The sequence below is a fragment of the Leopardus geoffroyi genome, chromosome E2 (assembly GCF_018350155.1).
Source record: "Leopardus geoffroyi isolate Oge1 chromosome E2, O.geoffroyi_Oge1_pat1.0, whole genome shotgun sequence".
Taxonomy (NCBI): domain Eukaryota; kingdom Metazoa; phylum Chordata; class Mammalia; order Carnivora; family Felidae; genus Leopardus; species Leopardus geoffroyi.
This window is the reverse complement of record NC_059335.1, coordinates 18095100-18115334: the sequence shown is the minus strand read 5'-3', so window position 1 is coordinate 18115334 and position 20235 is coordinate 18095100. Positions and strand designations below refer to the sequence as shown.

The 20235-nt window shown below is 56.3% G+C and overlaps 2 protein-coding genes across 7 annotated transcripts; one reads left to right on the top strand and one right to left on the bottom strand.

The window, feature by feature from the left end:
* Nucleotides 1–700: 700 nt before the first annotated feature.
* On the bottom strand, nt 701–5429 carry SBSN (suprabasin). Of its 6 annotated transcripts, XM_045441030.1 has the most exons (7): nt 4952–5429; nt 4682–4843; nt 4304–4627; nt 3194–3979; nt 1876–1941; nt 1732–1776; nt 701–882 (listed from the first exon to the last, which is right to left on the bottom strand). In XM_045441030.1, exons 1-7 carry the CDS (start codon nt 5378–5380, stop codon nt 859–861), a joined length of 1836 nt encoding a protein of 611 aa, XP_045296986.1. In that variant the 5' UTR covers nt 5381–5429; the 3' UTR covers nt 701–858. The 6 variants fall into 6 exon arrangements, with proteins under 6 accessions (XP_045296986.1, XP_045296985.1, XP_045296988.1 ...); XM_045441029.1 differs by having other exon boundaries at nt 4304–4843; XM_045441032.1 differs by lacking the exon at nt 4304–4627.
* A 4627-nt stretch (nt 5430–10056) lies between these two features.
* Nucleotides 10057–20044, top strand: GAPDHS (glyceraldehyde-3-phosphate dehydrogenase, spermatogenic). Its single transcript, XM_045441195.1, has 11 exons — nt 10057–10170; nt 12928–13096; nt 13829–13925; nt 14108–14214; nt 17066–17156; nt 17245–17363; nt 17734–17815; nt 18124–18275; nt 18439–18601; nt 19667–19764; nt 19854–20044. The coding sequence occupies exons 1-11, from the start codon at nt 10104–10106 to the stop codon at nt 19924–19926; spliced, it is 1218 nt and encodes a 405-aa protein (XP_045297151.1). The 5' UTR covers nt 10057–10103; the 3' UTR covers nt 19927–20044.
* The last annotated feature ends 191 nt before the right edge of the window (nt 20045–20235 follow it).

The window sequence follows — 20235 nt, the reverse complement described above, 5'->3', positions numbered from 1 at the left end:
CATGTCTCGTAAAGAGGCCCGCCCTCCTGTCATCGGTGTGCCTGCCACCTGAGCCTTTGGTCCTCCTCCCCGTGCAAGCATCTCCCACTCGCAACTCCTCCCTCTCTCCTTTGCACGGATGCCCCCACGCCACCCCCTGACACACACGGGTGCCAAACAGGAAAAGACTATTTTCAGAACATGCTTTGTAGCTCTTGTTTCTCCTCCACTTCCTATGTGACCTTGGCCATGTTTCTTAACCTGCGGGAGCCTCCATGTGCTTCTCTAGTAAAAGGGGCCATAACAGAACCTCTTACCTAGTGAGGTCACGCACCCAGAAGGGAGCCCAGCAATGCACAATAAATAAAGTTGTCCTTGTTATTCCTTCCGGGCCACACCCCCCCAATGAGGACGCCACTCCCTGGGGCTGCACTAGGTTCCCGCCACTCTCTTCCTCGTGCTTCCTCCCCCACTGCCCGCTTTTTCGGCCCGGATGCTCCTCTCAGTGCTGAGCATGCACGATGCTGCACGCCAGCGAGGCATGGCTCCTCCCTCTGAGTGCCCTCTTGCCTCTGACCAGCCCGACGACGTCTCCAGCTCAGCCCCGCTGTGTGTCACCACCCCTCCCCCCAACTCCTTCAGCAAAGTAGCAAGAAGAGAAAAGAGAATCCTCCCCCCTCCTCTCAACCAACCCCTCCTCGGGGAGCTCGGCGGACCATGATGAGAGTAAAAGCGCGTCGTCGTATTTATTCACAAATCCCAGTACAGACCCCTTGCGAGACTCAGGAGATCTGTCCCCCCACCCCCAGCTCCTCCAGGTCCTGTCAGCTAGTATGACAACAGGAAAGTCAGTCTGCTGAGTAAGGCCAGTGCATCAGTTTAGGGAATGATGGCGATGACGCTCTGGAAGAGAGGAGAGAGGGAGTGAATGCAGGGAACGCGGCCTCGAGGGGACCAAGGCCTCTGTCCTCAGCCCCCTAGAAAATGAGAGGGACACTGACACTAGCTTCTCTGACCTCGGACTTGCTTATGTCCTAGACTCCTAGATTCAGGAAGAATAGGGAGCCAGCCCTCCCAGGCAGAGGTGCCAGGGGCCTCTGTGGGAGCCCAGGGGCCTTGTCCGTTTTGCCTCAGAGGATCCCCTGCCACCCCCACGGCCCAGGAATAAACAAGGGTGTGCCTTGGGGCTGTTGCCACCCTCATCCGTATGCCCCAGTCTCTTGCGGCTCAGGTACTAATTGCAAAGAGAAGAGCTAGGACTTTGCTTTGGGCCCAGAGTAGGGAGCAGGGTCCCACGGGAGCCTTTATACTGGCGGGCGAGGGGGTGCCTATCAGCCAGTCAATGGACAGAGCGGCAGGCTCCCCCCGCCTCCCACCGGCATATGGCTGTAAGGCAGCAGAGGCTGGGCAGCAGAGGGACTCACAGTGCGTTGAGGGAGGAAAGCTGGTGAGAAGTGTTGGGCACAGGGCGGGGAGGGTTTCGGCAGTGCCTCCCCCGCTGGCCCCCCGTGAGTCTGTTTTGCCAGCTTATGTCCACCTCCACGGGAATGGAAAGCAGCCAGAAGAGGGGGCGAGGGACACAGAGCAGGCAAAGGAAGGGAAGGCCAGAGCTGGGAAACAGGTCGAATGGATGGCCTCTGCAAGGCTGAGAGTCTGTCCACCGTGACATTGTCCGTGAACGGGCAGTGGGAAGGGATGTGACTATGTCTCCAGAGGCCAAGAGCACAACGTAGAAGCCACGTGGGCACTCACCTGCCACAGAGCTGGAAAGTTGAGGAAGGCCTTGTTGACCGAGGCCTGGAATTCAAGGACAAGAGGGTTGGTCACCAGCACGTGCCCCACCGCCCACCCCCCCCAGCGGGGCCTCCCCTCCCTCGTGCTGCTTGGGAGACTTACTCCAGATGTTAATGTTGTGGTTGTGCCCCCTCCGTGCTGGCCGGTGGAAACGCCTGGATGAGTGCCCTGTGGATGAAGCCCAGACTGTCATTACAACCTGTCAGCCCTTGAGGGGTTCCAAGTTCATCTTCCACCGCTGACCTGCTGCCCTGTAGCAGGGGCCAGGGTGGGAGGCATAGGCTAACTCCCTGCCCCCTCACCGTCCAGAAGGAAAACCCAGAGCCCATGTTGCTGTGGGAATTCTGTGAGATGAGAAGAAAAGCCTGAAGGATGTCTGCCCCCTCCTGACTAGTCTTCCCCCAATTCCCTCTTATTTCACTGAACGCATGCCCTGTTGCTGAGAAGGCCCTGACTGGAAAGGGAACCCAGAGAACCCACACAGATCCTAGTGTGACCTCAGCCCGACCTCGGCTCTACCCCCTCTGACCTGATCCCTAACTTGGGTTGATCCCTGTCCTAATTTTATCCCCAGATACTCAGCGGTGCCTCTGCTGCTGTGGTCAGCCTTGAATCCCACAACAAACCTCCCCCTCCTGACCTCTTCCCAACGAAGACTGCTGTCGGACCCAGAGCCCACCCCCCACCCCGTATACTTTCTGCAGAGTCCCTTCCTCCCCACCCACCCCTGGGTCCCTGCCTGGCAGCCGATGTGGCTGTCGGCTTCAAGGTCGAGGTCTGGGCCAGTCCTCAAGATGGTGTCCTAAAGATTCTTCGTGGAGATTGGAGCGTGGGGAATTGAGGCAGGCAGGGGTCAGCCTTCTGGTCCCCATGCCCCCTCCTTGGTGCCCGTTCTGCTGAGTGCTAGCCACAGGACCTTGGCAAGTCCCCTGAAAACCTCAGTGAGCTTCCATTTCCTTATCTGAGAATCAGGGAGTCAGCACCCTCACCCTGCCTACCTCAGAGGCTTGTTATGAAAATGAAGCAGAAAAGGGCTTGTCTCCAGAAGCCATTTCCCATGCTTCCTCTGATGCTCTGGGTTTTCTCAACACTCACTGTTTGCACTGCCACAGATCTTGGCCCAGTAACCACTTCCTGTTCCCCAGGAGAGGCTTCGTGTGCCTCTCTTTACACCTCCTCAACTGGGAGGGCAGCTCCCTGAAGGTGGGGCTGGGCCCCTTTCACGCTGTCTGATACAGGGCTTTGCCATGAGGTGGTTTGATCCATCTGACCAGCTGAGCCCAGAGAGGGAGCGTGGCCATGGAGCTGCCCAAGCTTCTTTCACCAAATCCACCGAATTTGGACTACCCAAATGTCCCAAGGGTTTAACTTTCCCTCCCCCCAGCCCCTTCTCCCCAGTTCCCCACCCCTGTTCACCTACATTCAGCAGCTTGTTGGCCTCCTTGCCGGCTTGGTTGACCCCATTATGAACATTCTGCTGCAACCTGTCCACCTCCTTCCCGGCCTGGCCAGCAGCATGGTGGACACCTTGGCCAAGTTTCTCCGCTTCCTTTCCAGCCTGGCCGGCAGCGTGGTTGACCCCTTGACCAAATTTCTCTGCCTCCTTCCCGGCCTGGTTGACCCCATCGTGGACCCCTTGGACCACTTTGTCTGCCTCCTTTCCGGCCTGTTCAACGGCATGGTGAACGCCCTGGCCAAAGTGCTCCACCTCCTTCCCAGCCTGGTTGACTCCCTGGTGGACCCCTGGGACCACTTTCTCTCCCTCTTTCCCACCCTGTCCTGCAGCATAGTTGGCCTCCTGGCCAAACCTCTCTGCCTCCTTCCAGGCCTCATTAGCCCCATGGTGGACTCCCTGGCCAAACTGCTCCACCTCCTTCCCAGCCTGGTTGACTCCAGGATGGACCCCTTGGACTATTTTGTCTCCCTCTCCCCCAGCCTGCCCTGCAGCATAATGAACATCATGACCAAACTTCTCTGCCTCCTTCCCAGCCTGGTTAACCCCATGATGGATCCCCTGACCAAACTTCTCTGCCTCCTTCCCAGCCTGGCTAACCCCATGATGGATCCCCTGACCAAACTTCTCTGCCTCCTTCCCAGCCTGGTTAACCCCATGATGGATCCCCTGACCAAACTTCTCTGCCTCCTTCCCAGCCTGGCTAACCCCATGATGGATCCCCTGACCAAACTTCTCTGCCTCCTTCCCAGCCTGGCTAACCCCATGGTGTACCTCCTGACCAAACTTCTCTGCCTCCTTCCCAGCCTGGCTAACCCCATGATGGATCCCCTGACCAAACTTCTCTGCCTCCTTCCCAGCCTGGCTAACCCCATGATGGATCCCCTGACCAAACTTCTCTGCCTCCTTCCCAGCCTGGTTAGCCCCATGATGGATCCCCTGACCAAACTTCTCTGCCTCCTTCCCAGCCTGGCTAACCCCATGATGGATCCCCTGACCAAACTTCTCTGCCTCCTTCCCAGCCTGGCTAACCCCATGGTGTACCCCCTGACCAAACTTCTCTGCCTCCTTCCCAGCCTGGCTAACCCCATGATGGATCCCCTGACCAAACTTCTCTGCCTCCTTCCCAGCCTGGTTAACCCCATGATGGATCCCCTGACCAAACTTCTCTGCCTCCTTCCCAGCCTGGCTAACCCCATGATGGATCCCCTGACCAAACTTCTCTGCCTCCTTCCCAGCCTGGCTAGCCCCATGATGGATCCCCTGACCAAACTTCTCTGCCTCCTTCCCAGCCTGGCTAACCCCATGATGGATCCCCTGACCAAACTTCTCTGCCTCCTTCCCAGCCTGGCTAACCCCATGATGGATCCCCTGACCAAACTTCTCTGCCTCCTTCCCAGCCTGGCTAACCCCATGGTGTACCCCCTGACCAAACTTCTCTGCCTCCTTCCCAGCCTGGCTAACCCCATGATGGATCCCCTGACCAAACTTCTCTGCCTCCTTCCCAGCCTGGTTAGCCCCATGATGGATCCCCTGACCAAACTTCTCTGCCTCCTTCCCAGCCTGGTTAGCCCCATGATGGATCCCCTGACCAAACTTCTCTGCCTCCTTCCCAGCCTGGTTAACCCCATGATGGACCCCCTGGCCAAACCTCCCCGCCTCATTCCCAGCCTGCCCAGCAGTATGGTGGACCCCCTGGCCAAACCTCCCTGCCTCGCTTCCCGCCTGGTTGACCCCATGATGGACCCCCTGAATCACTTTGTCTGCCTCCTTCCCAACCTGTCCAGCAGCGTTGTTGACCCCATGGACAAACTTCTCTGCTTCCTTTCCTGCTTGTCCGATGCCATTGTTGATCCCATGGGCTACCTTGTCCAAGCCGTTGTTGAGCCCCTGGACGCCCTTGTCCAGCTCCTTGCCAGCTTGGCTCCCCATGTGGCTAAGTCCATTAAAAACTTTCTCCACTTCCCTTCCAGCATGAGTGATTCCATTATTGATGCCTTCCAGGGCCTTGCCCACCTCTCTCTCTGCATTGCTCAGCCCTCGGTTGATTCCTTCAATGACCTTCTCAATGGGGTCATCATTGGCCGCCCATCCAGGAAGGGCCCCCCAGAGCAGTAGGAGGGAGCAGGAGCTGAGCAAACTGGCAAGGTGCATGTTGTTGGCAGGGTGGGGAGGATGCAGAGAGGAGCCAGAGAAGCAAAGCTGCTATTTATCCTCTACCTCCCTCCCTCTTCTCCACCCCTCATGACTCAATTACCCTGTGAGGCACTGACTTGGTCCCCAGTCAGGGAGGTATTTCCCAGAGAGCTTTGAGTTGAGCAATGAAGAGGAGGAGGCAGAGAGGGTGAGTCATGAATGGAGAACACTCACGTGGCATCTTCGCCTCTTGCCCATTTCAGGCCCTCCACCCCAAAGCCCAGATGGCCTCCCTTCCAACCACCCCCTCTTTTCATTCCTCCCCCACCGTCCAGGTCTCCTCTCTCCCAACCCCACCTTCTAGCACCCCCATCCTCACGACCCAGGCCTGGCTCTTCACTCCTCCTGGGGGACGGAAGGATCCAGTTTCCCCAGTAGTGAGAGTCTGGGGTGATGGGAGGTGCAGTCAAGGGAAGGAGAGCACTCTTAGGGAGTTGAAGGAGTCATCAGACCTTGCTCTTACTGTTCCAGCAGATGCCCCCTGCCCTACACTTACCGCGTCCTAGCCCCATGGGTCTTCTCCCTGATCCTCAGACACACCAGGTTTATTCCTGCCTCCATGGCCTTTGCACTTGCCGTCTTCCCTGTCTGCAATGCACAACTCAGATCTTCACATGGTGGGTTCTTCCTTATTCTGCTCTTGACTCAAATGTGGCCTTCTAAAAACAAAAAACGAAACAAAAGAACCTTCCCACAGACCGACCAGCCACCACCTGCCCTTCCTTCTGGTGACCTTTGTCATCCCCAGGCTAGACTCCCGGCTGTTCCCCTCCAACCCCTGCCACCATGTGAACGCTTGGGGCTTTAGGCTGGGACCGAGGAGGCCCCAGGGGGAGGAGGGAAGGAAGGATGAGCCCCTGGCCTCCAGCCCAGGTTCTGGCTGTCTCTCAGTTATATTGGATTATATCATCCTTTTGTTTTTATTTTTATAAGTATTTACCATGACCCAAAATTATCTTTTATATTGTCTGCATCACCTATCAGATTGTAAACTTCCAGAGGACAGGGCTTTTGTGTTGGTCACTGCTACATCCTCAATTTTTAGAACATCGCCTGGGGTTCAGTTAATATTTCCAGGCTAAACAAGTGGATGGATTAAAAGAAGCACTCCCCAAAAGTATGTGATGTAAGTACACATAGTATGCTTGCTAAGGGAGCCTGAGTCTCAGAGGGCGCTGGAGAGAGGGGCGCCTGGGTCCCCAGAGCAGCATAAGGCCCCTTGGGGAGGGTTACAGATTTTGGAGCCAGGACACATTCTCATAACAGAACCTTGGCTCCTGCTTCCTAGGCCTTGGGCAAGGGCAGAGGACTGATTGCCATGCGTTGGGACAGGACGCAGTGTCTCCTGAAAAGCCGGTTGAGGCAGCCATGGGGAGGGGCCGAAGACCGGGGGCAGCAAGAGAGTGTCAGCCAGAACCTGGGCTGGAGGCCAGGGGCTCATCCTTCCTTCCCTCCTCCCCCCTGGGGCCTCCTCGGTCCCAGCCTAAAGCCCCAAGCGTTCACATGGTGGCAGGGGTTGGAGGGGAACAGCCGGGAGTCTAGCCTGGGCATGACAAAGGTCACCAGAAGGAAGGGCAGGTGGTGGCTGGTCGATCTGTGGCAGCATCGTTATCTGGGGCTAGTTTAGAGGCAGGCGGAGACCAGAAGAATGAGAGCCAGTGTGTGGGTAAGTTGGGTGCAGGGGTGAAAGAGATTTGGGTTTTGATGCCAAAGGGAGAGACAGAGAGGGGGTGGAGGTGGGATTCCCGGTGGGAAGGCTCATGGGAAGGAATGTACAGGGTGTGAGTGAGCGGGGGTGGCAGAGTTATGTGCGTGGGTGCCCAGGTGTGGTGAGAATCTGCACGTGTTGTCAGCTCTGTTCAAAGGCCCACCCCCCTTGGAGGACCCATGGTGCCACCCGGGGTCCTGACGCCCAGGCCGAGACCCAGAGGCTTCTGCCATTTCTAGGCACTCCTGTAGAGGGCGACAAACCGTGCCACGTCTCCAAGCTTGAACTCATTAAATCTGTCTCCCAGTTTCACGCTCCAGGGACAAAGCCAAATCCCTGGGCAACCTCAGGTGTGGCTCTTCTGCCCCTGTCCGGTGCCTAAATGAGGGAGTTTCCCGTGCTAGGAGATTGCAGGGTGGGGAGGGGCGGGTGGTGAACTTCAGAATCCTAATCCGCCCTGAGATTGAGAGGTGGGGTTTCTCCTTTTGAAATGCACTCCATCATATCCTTCCACCCCTCTCTCTGCCCATCCCACCATCTCCCAGCAGCCCAGTGCTTCTCAGGCCCGTTCCCATTTGCCACTACTTGATTCAGGACTTTGGCATCTGGCGCCATAAGAGACTGGCCTGGAGTCGTCCTTCCTTTGCCGTCCTCTGTTGGCTTTGGTCATGTGGCCCTGTTGCTTCTCTAAAGCAAGTCAAAGAGGTTTCTGTGGCCCAGCGTCACAGCAAACGGTCCCCAGGAGGGAGCAGTGGGAGCACACACACGGCCTCAGAGAGCACATGCCCTGCCCAGGGCCTCCCCGCTCTGGTTAGGATCTGCAACCATTCCTATGGGCTGGCGAACACTTGTTCCTGAGGCTTTGGCAGATCTTTTTTTAATTATTCTTATTTTTTTTAATGTTCATTTTTGAGAGAGAGAGAGAAAGAGAGAGAAACAGTGTGAGTGGGGGGAGGGGCAGAGAGAGAGAGGGAGACACAGAATCTGAAGCAGGCTCCAGGCTCTGAGCTGTCAGCACAGAGCCCGAAACAGGGCTCGAACTCACAAACCACGAGATCATGACCTGAGCTGAAGTCTGACACCTAACCGACTGAGCCACCCAGGAACCTCTGCTTTAGCAGATCTTGCCCATAAAGTCATCTGAATCTGGGTCAGCCTTTGGAAGGATAAATCTTAACTCTGTTTCTTCTTTTGTTATTGGCCGGCTCAGATTTGTCATTTCTTTTTACACCACTGTTGATCCTTTATATTTTCTTAATGTTTATATTTGAGAGAGAGAGAGAGCGAGAGAGCGAGCGAGCACCAGAGAAGAGGCAGAGAGAGAAGAAGACACAGAATCCGAAGCAGGCTCCAGGCTCTGGGCTGTCAGCACAGAGCCCCACACAGGGCTTGAACTTGTGAACCATGAGATCATGACCTGAAGTCCGTCACTCAACCGACTGAGCCACCTAGGTGCCCCACCCCTTTATATTTTCTAAGAAAATTTTTAATTGCATCTAGCTTTCCACATCTGTCATTGTAAAGTTGTACAAAACTAGCCCCTCTTCAGTCCTGGTTTCATTTGGGTGATCTTCCACAGCCCCCATCATACATGTTAAGTTTGTCCCCCTTTTAATTAATACCTGTATTTTGGTCTTGAGTCATTGAAATTTCCCAATCTGTACACCCAATTTATTTTCAGTTTCCCTTCCCTGAAGCATCCAAACAGAAGAGCCTCACCTTCACCCTGTCCCATGGCAGGTGCTTGGCAAACAGAGTTCCCACGAAGGCTTGGGGAAGGAAGAGGTTATGGTGTCATTCTGCCTCTTCTGGCTTCCACACCTCTCTCTGAGATGGTGACTCCCTCCTGACCCAAACCCCCACACTCCCTAAATCTTGGTCACAGCTGTGTGTCAGCTAGTCCTGCAGGTGAAGGCCCTTGCCTGTGAGTCACAGATGTGCAAGCAAGCCCCCACCCCCAGTGCTTTAGAGGAAAGGAGCCATCTGTCCATCTGTCCCAGAAGCTGCTTTGCCCCAGGCACAGTTTTAGGTGGTGGAGGCCCCATGGTGAACGACAGGGGATACATTGAGCAAGTAAATTAATAACTAGATCATGACAAACTATGTGAAAAGCCACAAGAAGAACGGGATGCTGTGAGAGGATCTGACTTGGAGGTCACTTAAATTTAAGATTGGGAGTCAGAAGAAATGTGAGGATGCAATATTTCTGTATTCACTCTGGTATTTATTGAGTGAGCACTGTAGGTGCCAAACCTTCCTCTAGTCAGTGGGATAGAAAAGTGAAGGTAGACAAGCATTCTGCCCTCCAAGAGTCTAGGGGGCAGAGACACCCGGCAAGAAAACGAATAAACAAGATGATTTTTAGGGAGAGACATTTGCTGTGAGAAAAATAAAAATGTAGGGAGTATAACGATGGAGTTTTGCGCACTGGAACATCTAACTCAGGGAGCGAAGTCGGACAAAGCTTCCTGGGAGATAGGCGGGTTGAGGGTGTGAGGGCGATGGTCGGTAGTGATTCAGGCAGGACAGAACTTCAGATGGGAGTCAGGAGGGCCTCTCTTAAAGGGTGGCGCCGGAGGGAAACCAGGAGGCAGCCGAGCAAGGGCACGGCTTTCCAGGCAAAAACAAACAAACCGCAGCTAGGCAGCTAACTAACCAGAGGAGGGTCAAGGAGCAGCAGACAGCCAGTGTGCCCAGGGAGAGGGAGAGAGAGAGAGAGAGAGAGAGAGAGAGAGACCAGGGCTTTGGGGACCAGTGTAAAAAGTTGGATTCTATTCTAGACGTCAGTGAAGGGCGGCCTGGGGGCTGCGGTGCACGCGCGCGGACGTCACACGCTTCGCACCGCCTCCTCTGTGACGTCACAGTGCACTGTGACGTCACGGCGAGACGCTCCGACCCCACTAGCTTGGGCGCCCCGCACCGCAGTAACGTCCCGGCAGCTCCCGGAGCGACCAGGCAATGAAACCTTAGGCCATGTCGAAACGCGACGTCGTCCTCACCAACGTCACCATTGTCCAGCTACTGCGACAGCCGTGCCCGGGTGAGGGAGGCAGCGGGGAGACCCCGGGGAACGGGAGAAAGGGCGGGCCGGAGCCCCCGCAGCCCCGAGCCCCCTGCGGCGCGCGTGCCCGCCGCCCAGTGTCCACGAGGGAGGGGGCAGGAGGCGGGGTGCAGCGCCGCTGGCCCGCGACTCTGCCACCGCGGAACCGCTTCCCTCTGTCCCTACCCCCTGCGCAGCTGGCCGAGTGGTTTCTATAGCGATGGCGGCGGGCCAGATAGCGGCCCCCATCGGCCGTGGCGCCGCCAGCGCGCGGTGGGAGCAAGGAAGCAGGGGCCGGGACAGGGGCGGAGCCGCGTCTACGAGGGCGCATTTCTGAGAACGGCCGCAGGTTGCTGAAGAACCTCAGCCAGCTGGGTTTCACGTAGGAGGGACGCTCTTATCGCCCAGCGCGGAAAGGCCGCATGGGGGTTGGTGGGCTTTGTCCTCCTCGGCCTGTGCACAGCGAGAGCCGCGCCAAGCACGTTACAGGCGTGCGCTCATTGGAACCTCACAAACACCCGGTGAGACCAGGGTGTTTATTGACCCCACTCAGAGCGGCAGGGAAGAGCGCGAGCCGCCTCCCTCGGTCTCTCAGCACCAGAATAGTAGCGCTGGGACTCGCAGTCCCCTGCTCCGAGCCATTGGGCAGCCAGCCCTACCGCACCCAGCCATAGGTGCACCCACACTCCAGCCGGATGAACCCAGGTCTTGCCACAGGGCAACCGGCATTCCCCCGGCTGCTTCCGCTGCCTCCGTACTGACCGCGGCCGGGGTGCCAGGGCCGGAGGCGGTGGGAGGGACCCCCGAGGAGCTGCGCGGGGCAGATCCGCTGCTGCCCGCTGCGGACCTCCCGCCTGCTCAGCGCTCGCCCCGTGACCTCGGGCCTCGGTTTCCCCTCTGTGAGGCGGATTTATCGCTCCTGCCTCACAGCATTCAGCGAGCAGGTGGCCGCGAGAGCTCAGCAGGGCACCTAGCCCATGGCAGCACCCAGGAAATGGGAGCGTCATCTTAATTAGGAGAGCACGCGCCTGTTGCCTTTGTTTCACCTACCAGGTGATGCTTCATCACTGAAGCTCCTTCAGGCTCTTCCTTCCTAGTGCAGGAGCTTCCCTCCAGCCCACGGACCCCACCCCTGGAGTGGAGGGGAGGAGAGAGAAAGCCTGGGGGCAGGTGGGAGAGGAGAGCCACCCGAGTTTTCTCCCGAAAGGACGCCGAGTGGTCTCATATTCCCACTCTTAGCCCAGATGAACGAATCTCCCTCTTTCGTGATAGCGGAAGCAGAACCCCCAGGAATGCAAACATCCTAGGTCACCAAAGCCACAGGGTCACTGCCACCAATAAACTCTTAATACCTTCATGAACTGGTATTGCCCCTGGAGACCCACAGTCCAGACTCAGACCACATGGACTGCAGCAGCCCGTAGAGGTCAGGGAGACCCACAGGCCAGCTGGCCCACGGCTCCTAGCCCCACCACCTCCCAGGTGCCTTTGATTCTGGCGCCAAGAGCAACACCCACCTTCCTCCTCCAGGGCCTCTCCAACCTCTTCTCTCTTCCTTTCCTCACAAGTACTCTTGGTAGCAACCTCTTCCCTCCGCTGAGGTCAGCACCTACTGGGCCTGGAGATCTGAGTCTTCACAGCAGCCCCCAGGTAGAAGGTGCAGATGCAACACCAGGAAACAGGCCAGAGAGCTCATTCACTTGCTCAAGACCACGCAGGTGGCTGAGCAGGGGCTGACATTCAGGCCTGATTCCCAGCTAGAAACCCTCTGCCGGCCAGGCCCCCTGACTGCGGCCTCTACATCTCCCCTCCTCTCCTCAAGCCCTTATCTGTAGCGCAGCTAGCACACCTCCAAACGCAGGGGTTTTCAAATGCCGTATGGGAGTGGGAGCGTGTACGTTTGGAGAGGTGGAAGCTGGAGTGGGTTTCCATTCGTTTCGTGTTTTGATACACCTGTATTTCCTACTACTCTGAGCGTAAGAATCACCTGGAGTGCTTTTAGAATCAGGAGTCCTTGGCTTCAGTGTAGACCTATTGAATCAGATTTCCCTAGGAAGAGGCCGACCGTGGGATTCTTATCATCAGAACAGCTTGGGGACCACGGGGTTGGCACAATTATCAGACAAGTTTGGGAAATAATCTTTGAAATATTAATGTATGTGGACTGTCTCCTAGACTCCATCATAAGCATCACATATATCATCTCATTTAATCACAGTGACTCTCTAAGAGTGTACTATTATTTTCATTTTACAGAGGAGGAAACTGAGGCATAGACAGTATCACTCCAAGTGATTGTTAAAAATACATGCATAATGAGTTACAATCTCTAGGGGAGAGGCCCTGGCATGCGTATCTTTTTTTTTTTTTTTAAAGTTTATCTTCAGAGAGAGAGAGAGAGAGAGAGTGCATGTGAACAAGCGAGGGAGAGGCAGAAAGAGAGAGGGAGAGAATTCCAAGCAGGCTCTGCACTGACAGCAACACAGAGCTCAAACTACAAACCATGAGATCATGACCTGGGCTGAAAACCAAGGCGTCTGACACTTAACCAACTGAGCCACCCAGGCGTCCCCAGGCGTTGGTATTTTAAGTAAGCCTACCCCCTGATCATTCTATGGATCAGGTGGGTTGGGGAAACAGTGGGCTAGGTGGTTGGCCACGAGGGGCCTGGAACCAGCAACAGGTTCTGGGTGGCAAAAAGGGTTCATTCTCTCCCACTATGGTGGCGCAGCTCATTGTCCCCACCCTCCTCAACAGTGACCAGAGCACCACCCCCGCCTGAGCCCAAGGTTGAGGCAGAGCCAGAGCCACAGCCCAAGCCCCAGCCTGAGCCAGAGCCTAAACCTGAGCCAGTCAAGGAGGAAGCCCCGCCTCCTGCCCCTAAGAAGGTCCCTGTGGTTCGGAAGCTGACCGTGGGCATCAATGGGTGAGTCAGGCCTGGCCCTAGCCGCTCCTGAAGGCTTAGGGCCCAGCCTTTCCTCTGGTTGCTGCCTGAGGCATCTCCCTATTTCTCACCATCAGTGCTCTCATTCTGCCCATCCTGGCTGGAGAAATACAGGGAGAAGGTACAGGGGTGCACCCTGAGAGGGCTCACATTCTGGTGGGAATCAGGAACACGACAGTTTAGTGACGCATGACATGAAGAGCATGGAAGTTGGGTACAGTGAGGCTGGAGAGAGTAGTGGTAGCCAGTTCTGAGGTTGGGGCAGCTCAGTGAGCTAACAGGCAGGAAGTCAGTGCATGAAGCACACTGGCACTGGGTGGGGAGCAAGCAAGGGAGAAAAGGAGGCAGGGAGCAGGGGAAAGCTGGTAGGGGCCTGGCAGGCCATGGTAAGCAGTCCAGATTTGGTTTTACTGATTAGGAGCCATGGAGGTTTTCCAGCCATGAGACATAATTTGACCTAAGCTCTACAAGATCCATCCAGCTACAAGATTAGGGATAGGGGGACGGGCTGCATGGGTAGCAGAAGCAGTGAAGAGGCTAAAGAGGACATCCGGGCAAGAGATGACAGTGGCCGCACTTTGCCTTCTCTCCCCAGACTGAGTCCCACCCAGTACCCTAGAGTGCACCTCCTGTTATCCCCTTTTCTCTCGTCCCCTCCTCTGCCTGCTGGCGAGGATTCTGAGGACAACCCCCACAACCCTTGTCCCTGGACAGATTTGGACGCATCGGCCGCCTGGTGCTACGCGCCTGCATGGAGAAGGGTGTTAAGGTGGTGGCAGTGAATGATCCGTTCATTGACCCAGAATATATGGTGAGCAGCAGGCCGACGGTAGACCTGGGAAAGGTGGGACTGGAGTGGGGAGGGGGCTCGGGAGAGCTCCATGGAAGGCTCCCAGATGCCGTGTGGCTCCTTCACCGGGGTGGGGACACCCTTGGGCTGCCAGCTCCTCCACCCTTGACACTCAAGACTGGGAGCCATCCTGTCTCCCACAGGTGTACATGTTTAAATATGACTCCACCCATGGCCAGTACAAAGGGAACGTGGAATTCAGGAACGGACAGCTGGTCGTAGACAACCAGGAGATCAACGTCTTCCAGTGGTAAGGGAAGCTGTGTGATGCATGCCTGCAGCAGATTAACGCAGGAGCTGTAGAGATGACCAGATGAGATTCCAGCCCCTTGTGTGGGGCCCAGAACCCCCCAAATTGTGTGTGCACGTGCCTCTGGGTACTGGGCTCGAGGGGCCTGAGAAGTCCCTGGCCCCTAAAATGGTGTAAAAACAATAATCTAGAAAGGTGACCCACTCTTTTTATTTAGCACACATTTACATGTTTTCTCACAGGCAGAGCAACTCAATGTTTAACACTCAACTTCTGATTCTCCTTCAATCCCCAAACCTACTCATCTCCCTTCCCAGGAAATGGCATCACCACCTAGCCAACCGCTTCCACTTGGTTCCTACAGAGCAGCCACAGAGGCCTTTTAAAAACATCACCTAGACGCGGTGACTCCCCTACTTAAATCTTCCAATGGCTTCCCATTCCCCCATGAATAAAATCCCAGCTCCTGATGGGGCCCCCAGGACTATTAGCTACCCCCTGCCTTTCCATGTCATCCCAGCCAAGCCGGCCATCCACCTCTTGGGACCCTAAACGAGTATCTCTTACGCCTGGGCAATGCTGACTCCTTAGTACCCATTTCACGTGGTTCACACTGACATCAGTACCCTTCCTGCCAATGAAAGATATGTTTAGAATCTGTAAATCAAAAGCAGTAATGTTAGATATTTAATATGCTTTCAAATATAAACACTTTCAAGATAAAAAATTTAAAAATTTATAAAAGGGGAAACCGCAACCATACTTTATCTTTCTAATGTAAATTAGCAGCCACAACTGGCCCTGCTGCCTTGAGACAGCCGCAGCCACTCCCAGCACCTCGGTGTCTATGTGTCTATGCGCGCGGGGCAGGAAGGCTGGTGATGAGGCACTCAGGGCTGGGTGCGAGCAGGATGAGCAGGACGGTGGGTGGAGGCGGGACTGGAGAGCCCCTGAGTATAAGCTGCCTGAGCCAAGTTTGGAATCTTAACCCCTAACACAATTCCGGCACAGCAGTCACTGCTCAGACATCCCGTGTCCTTTCCTTGCTCAGCCTGGCGCTCCTGCCACCTGGGGCACTCTCCCTGCCTTCCCCATCCCATCTGTCCCCTCAGTGTGTGCCCAGCACTCAGGTGCTGCCTTCCTTGGTGACTCCAGCAGCTCTTCCCTGTCCGCCCGCTTTTGTCACTGCACGGTGGATGTTCTTCGGGCACTCGGCACCAGCCATGTGGTTTGTGTGTTTTATCCTTGCTTCACCCCTTCCTAGCTGGGTGACCTTGGGCAAGAGACTGAAATGTCCTAGCCTGTTTCCTACGGTATCTGCTGGGGATGATGATCATACCCACCACAGCAGTAGTGGGGAGTACGACCGAAGTTAACAGGTGTGGGGGGACATTGGGAAGGGTGTTTTCCCACAAAGCCACAGTCGTCTCGCAGGGAGGGCCCTCTTGCTTTGTGTCGCCATTACGGCTTTGGCACCACAGACGCAGGCCCTAGCCCTGGGGAGACTCTACTTCCTTGAAGAATGAATGGAATCCTCAAAACAGCCCTCTGGGCAGGAGGGCAGGGCCCGTGACAGCCTAGAAAAGGAGCTGGGGTCTCCTGAGATGCCAATTCAGCAACGGCAGAGGAATATGAAGTGCTCCCCTCTCCACCGCAACTTGGAAGGCAGGAAAAAGGGGGCAGCAGAGAAGAGCTAGTTGGGCCAGACGATGAAAAGTGCACCCTGACAGAACAGATGACCGGAGAGAACCATGTGTGGCGGTCCAGGGAGATGGGAAGCAGCTTGTTTGTTCGCTTGTTCCATTCTCACAGTGCATCCAGGGCCAGCCCGCCTGCCCTCTCGGCCGGCTCTGCCTGCTACTCTCCTCCCCTCTGCCCAGGTGCCGGCTCCTCTGAAAAATGCCAGTAACAGTGCCTACTCCTCAGGTCGCCAGGGTTAAAGGAGTTCAATAAGGTAGAGCACTCAGAACACGGGTATGTGGTAGGCGTGTATAATGGTTAACAAAAAAAACCCCCACCAACACTGAAACCCTCTGCAGGGTGCAGGCTCAGTGGCACAGAGTGGTCTAGAAGACAAAACAGATGCTGGCAAATAACCACAGAAGAAAATATCACTGTTGTGATAAACCCCGTGAAGAGAAAAAACCAGTAAACGGTTTATTCACTTATCGCTGCTTGGCTAAAGCCAAGTAGAAGACAGCAAACACTAGGTGTCTGATGTTTCAAATACAAACAATTGGCTATCAAGTGGAAATGTGAGCTTCTCAAACAGCAAACAGAATCTCCTTTACTTTCTAATGTAAACCACTAGTCACTGCAGGCCCCAGGGCCACCTCAGGCTTCGGTTCTCCCCTGGGATCCGTTCTCAGGGATGTAGAGTGTCTTTAGAGACTTGCCCAGCCTCTCGCACCGGGCTCTCGGTGGAGGACAAGGGACTAGGAGGGCTGTGGGGAGGTTGTCAGGGCTGGGGACCGGAAGCGGCGGGGCAGGCCTCACCCTGCCGGGGCCCACATTTTGGGCAGCATATGTAGAATGGACCTGACCTGGCTAGGAGCAGTCAGGGATGGCCCCCCTGGGGGCGTTGAGGCTTAAGTCAGGAAGGTGGCAGCTTGGACCCAGGCATAGCAGGCGGGGTAGTCAAGAAAAGAGGCCCGCAAGGCGGGGTTAGTGATGAAAGGCAAAACCAGCAGGATCAAACCCACTGGGACAGCTAGGTATGGGGTGGGGGGGGAAAGACAGTTGCAGGCCAGGCAGGAAGGTGTCTGGTCAGCCTTTTGGACAGTGCAGGCCATGACTGTGAAGGCAAGGCCACTCAGCAAAAGACTGACTCCAGCGCTGCCACCCTCCACAGCAAGCAGCCCAGAGATATCCCCTGGAAGTCTGTTGGGAGCCCCTTTGTGGTGGAGTCCACGGGTGTGTACCTGTCGTTAGAGGAAACTTCGGTAAGTGGGGGACAGGTGCCTGGGGCTGGCTGGGTGGGGGGGGGGGCGACATTTGAAGCACCTCCTGACATCTGTGCTCCTTCTCTAGAACCACATTGAGGCAGGTGCCGCGCGTGTGGTAATCTGCGCACCGTCACCGGACGCGCCCATGTTTGTCATGGGGGTAAACGAGACGAACTATAACCCTGGCTCCATGAAAATTGTCAGGTAACGGGCAGCAACATTCTGAAGCGTGTGGGTGGCACCCAGAGGACGTGCCAGCCTCACCCTCTTCACCCCTACTCCCAATAGCCCCCTGGTGCTTTCACATCTCCCTTCCCAAAGCCTTAACAGCCATCACATTAACATTACCCTGAGACTGTCAGAACGGCACGGCTCCTGGGGAACATGCTTGGGGAGCTTCTCCGGCCACACTTGTGGTGCCTCCTTCAGCCTGAAGGCACCCCCAGTGATCTCTCTCATCCCTATCCTGACCTTCACAAAACCAGGCCTGTGTGCATAAACTGAGAGGTGAGGGGGGTAGTGCTGGCTCTGGGCCTCAACCTCACGGTGCCCTTGCACACCTGGGCCGTTTCAGCAATGCATCCTGCACCACCAACTGCCTGGCCCCCCTTGCCAAGGTCATCCATGAGCGATTTGGGATCGTGGAAGGGCTGATGGTGAGTTGGAGAGGGGCTGGAGCAGGAGGGATGGCAGGGAAACTCTACACCTTCCTCCCAGGACTTGCTTAGTGTGTGGTGGTAAAAGGGAGAGACTTGTTTTGGGAGGAGGAGCCAGGTGGTAAAGTCTCTTAAACACTGTGCAACTTGCAGACAAGGCTGGACCCTGGCCTGCACGTGGCCCTCCTGTGGTCTCTGGTGGTGGCCACACCAGTCTCCACACCTGGGTTAGAACCTCAGGCCTGGGAAAAAGGGGCATGGGAGTTTAGGAGAAGGCCTCAACAACTCAGCCCCCTTCCTTTCCCAAGACCACAGTTCATTCCTACACTGCCACCCAGAAGACAGTGGACGGGCCATCAAAGAAGGCCTGGAGAGATGGACGGGGTGCCCACCAGAACATCATCCCAGCCTCCACAGGGGCTGCCAAGGCCGTGGGCAAAGTCATCCCATCCCTCAGCGGGTATGAGGGCAGAAAGTTACAACCAGGGTCAGGGGGTGCACCCAGGAGGACTGGACTGGCCCCCAATCTTTGAGGTGTCCACTGAGGGGAAAGCAGAGACAACGAGGGATGGACAGAAAAGTCCCTGGGTTCTGACTCCCACCCCTAATGTGGGATTCTCCAGGAAGCTGACGGGAATGGCGTTCCGGGTGCCAACCCCAGATGTATCTGTTGTGGACCTGACCTGCCGCCTGGCCCAGCCTACCTCATACAAGGCCATCAAAGATGCCATAAAAGCAGCAGCCAAGGGGCCCATGGCTGGCATCCTTGCCTACACCGAGGATGAGGTAGGGGCTGAGGAGGGGGACCCTGGGAGGAGCCCTCTGAGGAGGAAATGTGATTGTCCACTTGCCAAAGAGCTGCTCACAATATATCAAGATAGGGACTGCAGGGCTGGGAAGGCCTGCTGTCCCGGCCTCAGGGTCTTTGCACTTGCTATTCCTGTGGTCTGGATAGCTCTTCTTCCAGGTGGCCACATAGTCTGCCCTCACCTCCGAGTCTCTACGTCAATTTCTGTCCTCAATAAGATAATCTCTTTCTGGCCCTTTCCCTTACCTGAAATTTCATTTCATAGTCACTATTGGCACTGCTAGCACGTGCACAAGAAAGCAGGGACTTTGGGACTATCTTTTTACCTCCATGGCCCCAGCCATCTTCCCGGGGCCTGGCACACAGCAGGTGCTCGATACATGCTTAGTGAACAAGACAATGGCTCCCATTTTTCAACGCTTACTTGGGACAGGCCATGGCCAGGTGGCCTCCCTGTGAAGAAAGGATGTCACCATCCCTTTGCTCCCATCATGCCATCTCTGTACACCCACCTTTGGTGCTGCCTCTGTGCTTTAGTTTCTATAGGTCCACTCTCACACAGCCACCGGGATCTCGTTTTAAGCAAATCAGATCACATCCCCCCCACTGCTGAACACCTTCCTCTGTGGCCTTAACACCACACAAGGCCCAAGGCCTCAGGGCCTCTGTGTTGTAGCTCCTTCCACCTCAGGCACTGCTGAGGGCCTGAGTTGACCAGATGCTCCCAGACATCCAGACCCAGCCTGACCACCTCCCCTCAGAGAGGGCCTGCGTGCCGGTCCGCTCTGAGTGCCCGCATCGTTACCAGGAAGTCATGTTTACTGGTGGAGCATGAGGATGTTTGCCTTCCTAGTCCTTTGGCCACCCCCAGCAGGCAAAGCCCCAGTATGCCTTCCTCATACCATCCCCAGAACCCGGACACAGCAGGGCTCCACCAGATACTGCAAATGAATGGATGGCCAATGTGCCTAAGAGTCGGAGCCTGGGCTCCTGGAGGTCCTTGCTCGGCGACCCACACTTTATCTTGAAATTCGAACGCCCAGGTTGTCTCCACGGACTTTGTGAGCAATACCCACTCGTCCATCTTCGATGCCAACGCCGGCATCGCGCTCAACGACAACTTCGTGAAGCTCATTTCCTGGTGAGGGGGAAGGAGTCCGAGAGATTGGGGGCAGGGGGAGAGCGGGAGTGGTCGAGAGGAATCCCCTGACCCGCCTCCTCCCTCCCCAGGTACGACAACGAATACGGCTACAGTCACCGGGTGGTGGACCTGCTCCTCTACATGTTCAGCCGAGACGGGTGAAGCAAGACGACCCCTCTTCTGTTCCCCTGGGTTCCGGGGCCGAAACCCGTACCTCCCGTTGCCGCCTCCCCCGAAGAAGGAAGGCGCCCAGTTGTGAAATAAAAACGCAGAGTGCTCACTGTCGCGCCCGTGTCTCTGCGCCGGTCACTACGGGGTCACGGCGCGCCCCGCACTCAAACGCGCTCCGCCGGTGCCCGCGGGGGGACCACACCTCGCCGCCCTACCTGGCTCCGCGCCGGCGCACTGGGGCCGCGCAGGCTCCCGGCGCCGGCCGCGGGCCGTGACGTCAGCGCGCCGGCGCCGGCCCGG

Bases quoted from the DNA above. Each gene is read 5' to 3' on its own strand.
- SBSN (XM_045441028.1), bottom strand. From the start codon at position 5,380: ATGCACCTTGCCAGTTTGCTCAGCTCCTGCTCCCTCCTACTGCTCTGG. The intron at 3,980-4,357 runs GCTGGGAAGGAG...GGGGTTAGCCAG, and splicing joins TCCATCATGGGGTTAACCAG to GCTGGGAAGGAGGCAGAGAA. The intron at 1,777-1,875 runs GTAAGTCTCCCA...CTTGAATTCCAG, and splicing joins CCACAACATTAACATCTGGA to GCCTCGGTCAACAAGGCCTT.
- GAPDHS (XM_045441195.1), top strand. From the start codon at position 10,104: ATGTCGAAACGCGACGTCGTCCTCACCAACGTCACCATTGTCCAGCTA. The intron at 10,171-12,927 runs GTGAGGGAGGCA...CCTCCTCAACAG, and splicing joins ACTGCGACAGCCGTGCCCGG to TGACCAGAGCACCACCCCCG. The intron at 18,276-18,438 runs GTATGAGGGCAG...GGGATTCTCCAG, and splicing joins GTCATCCCATCCCTCAGCGG to GAAGCTGACGGGAATGGCGT.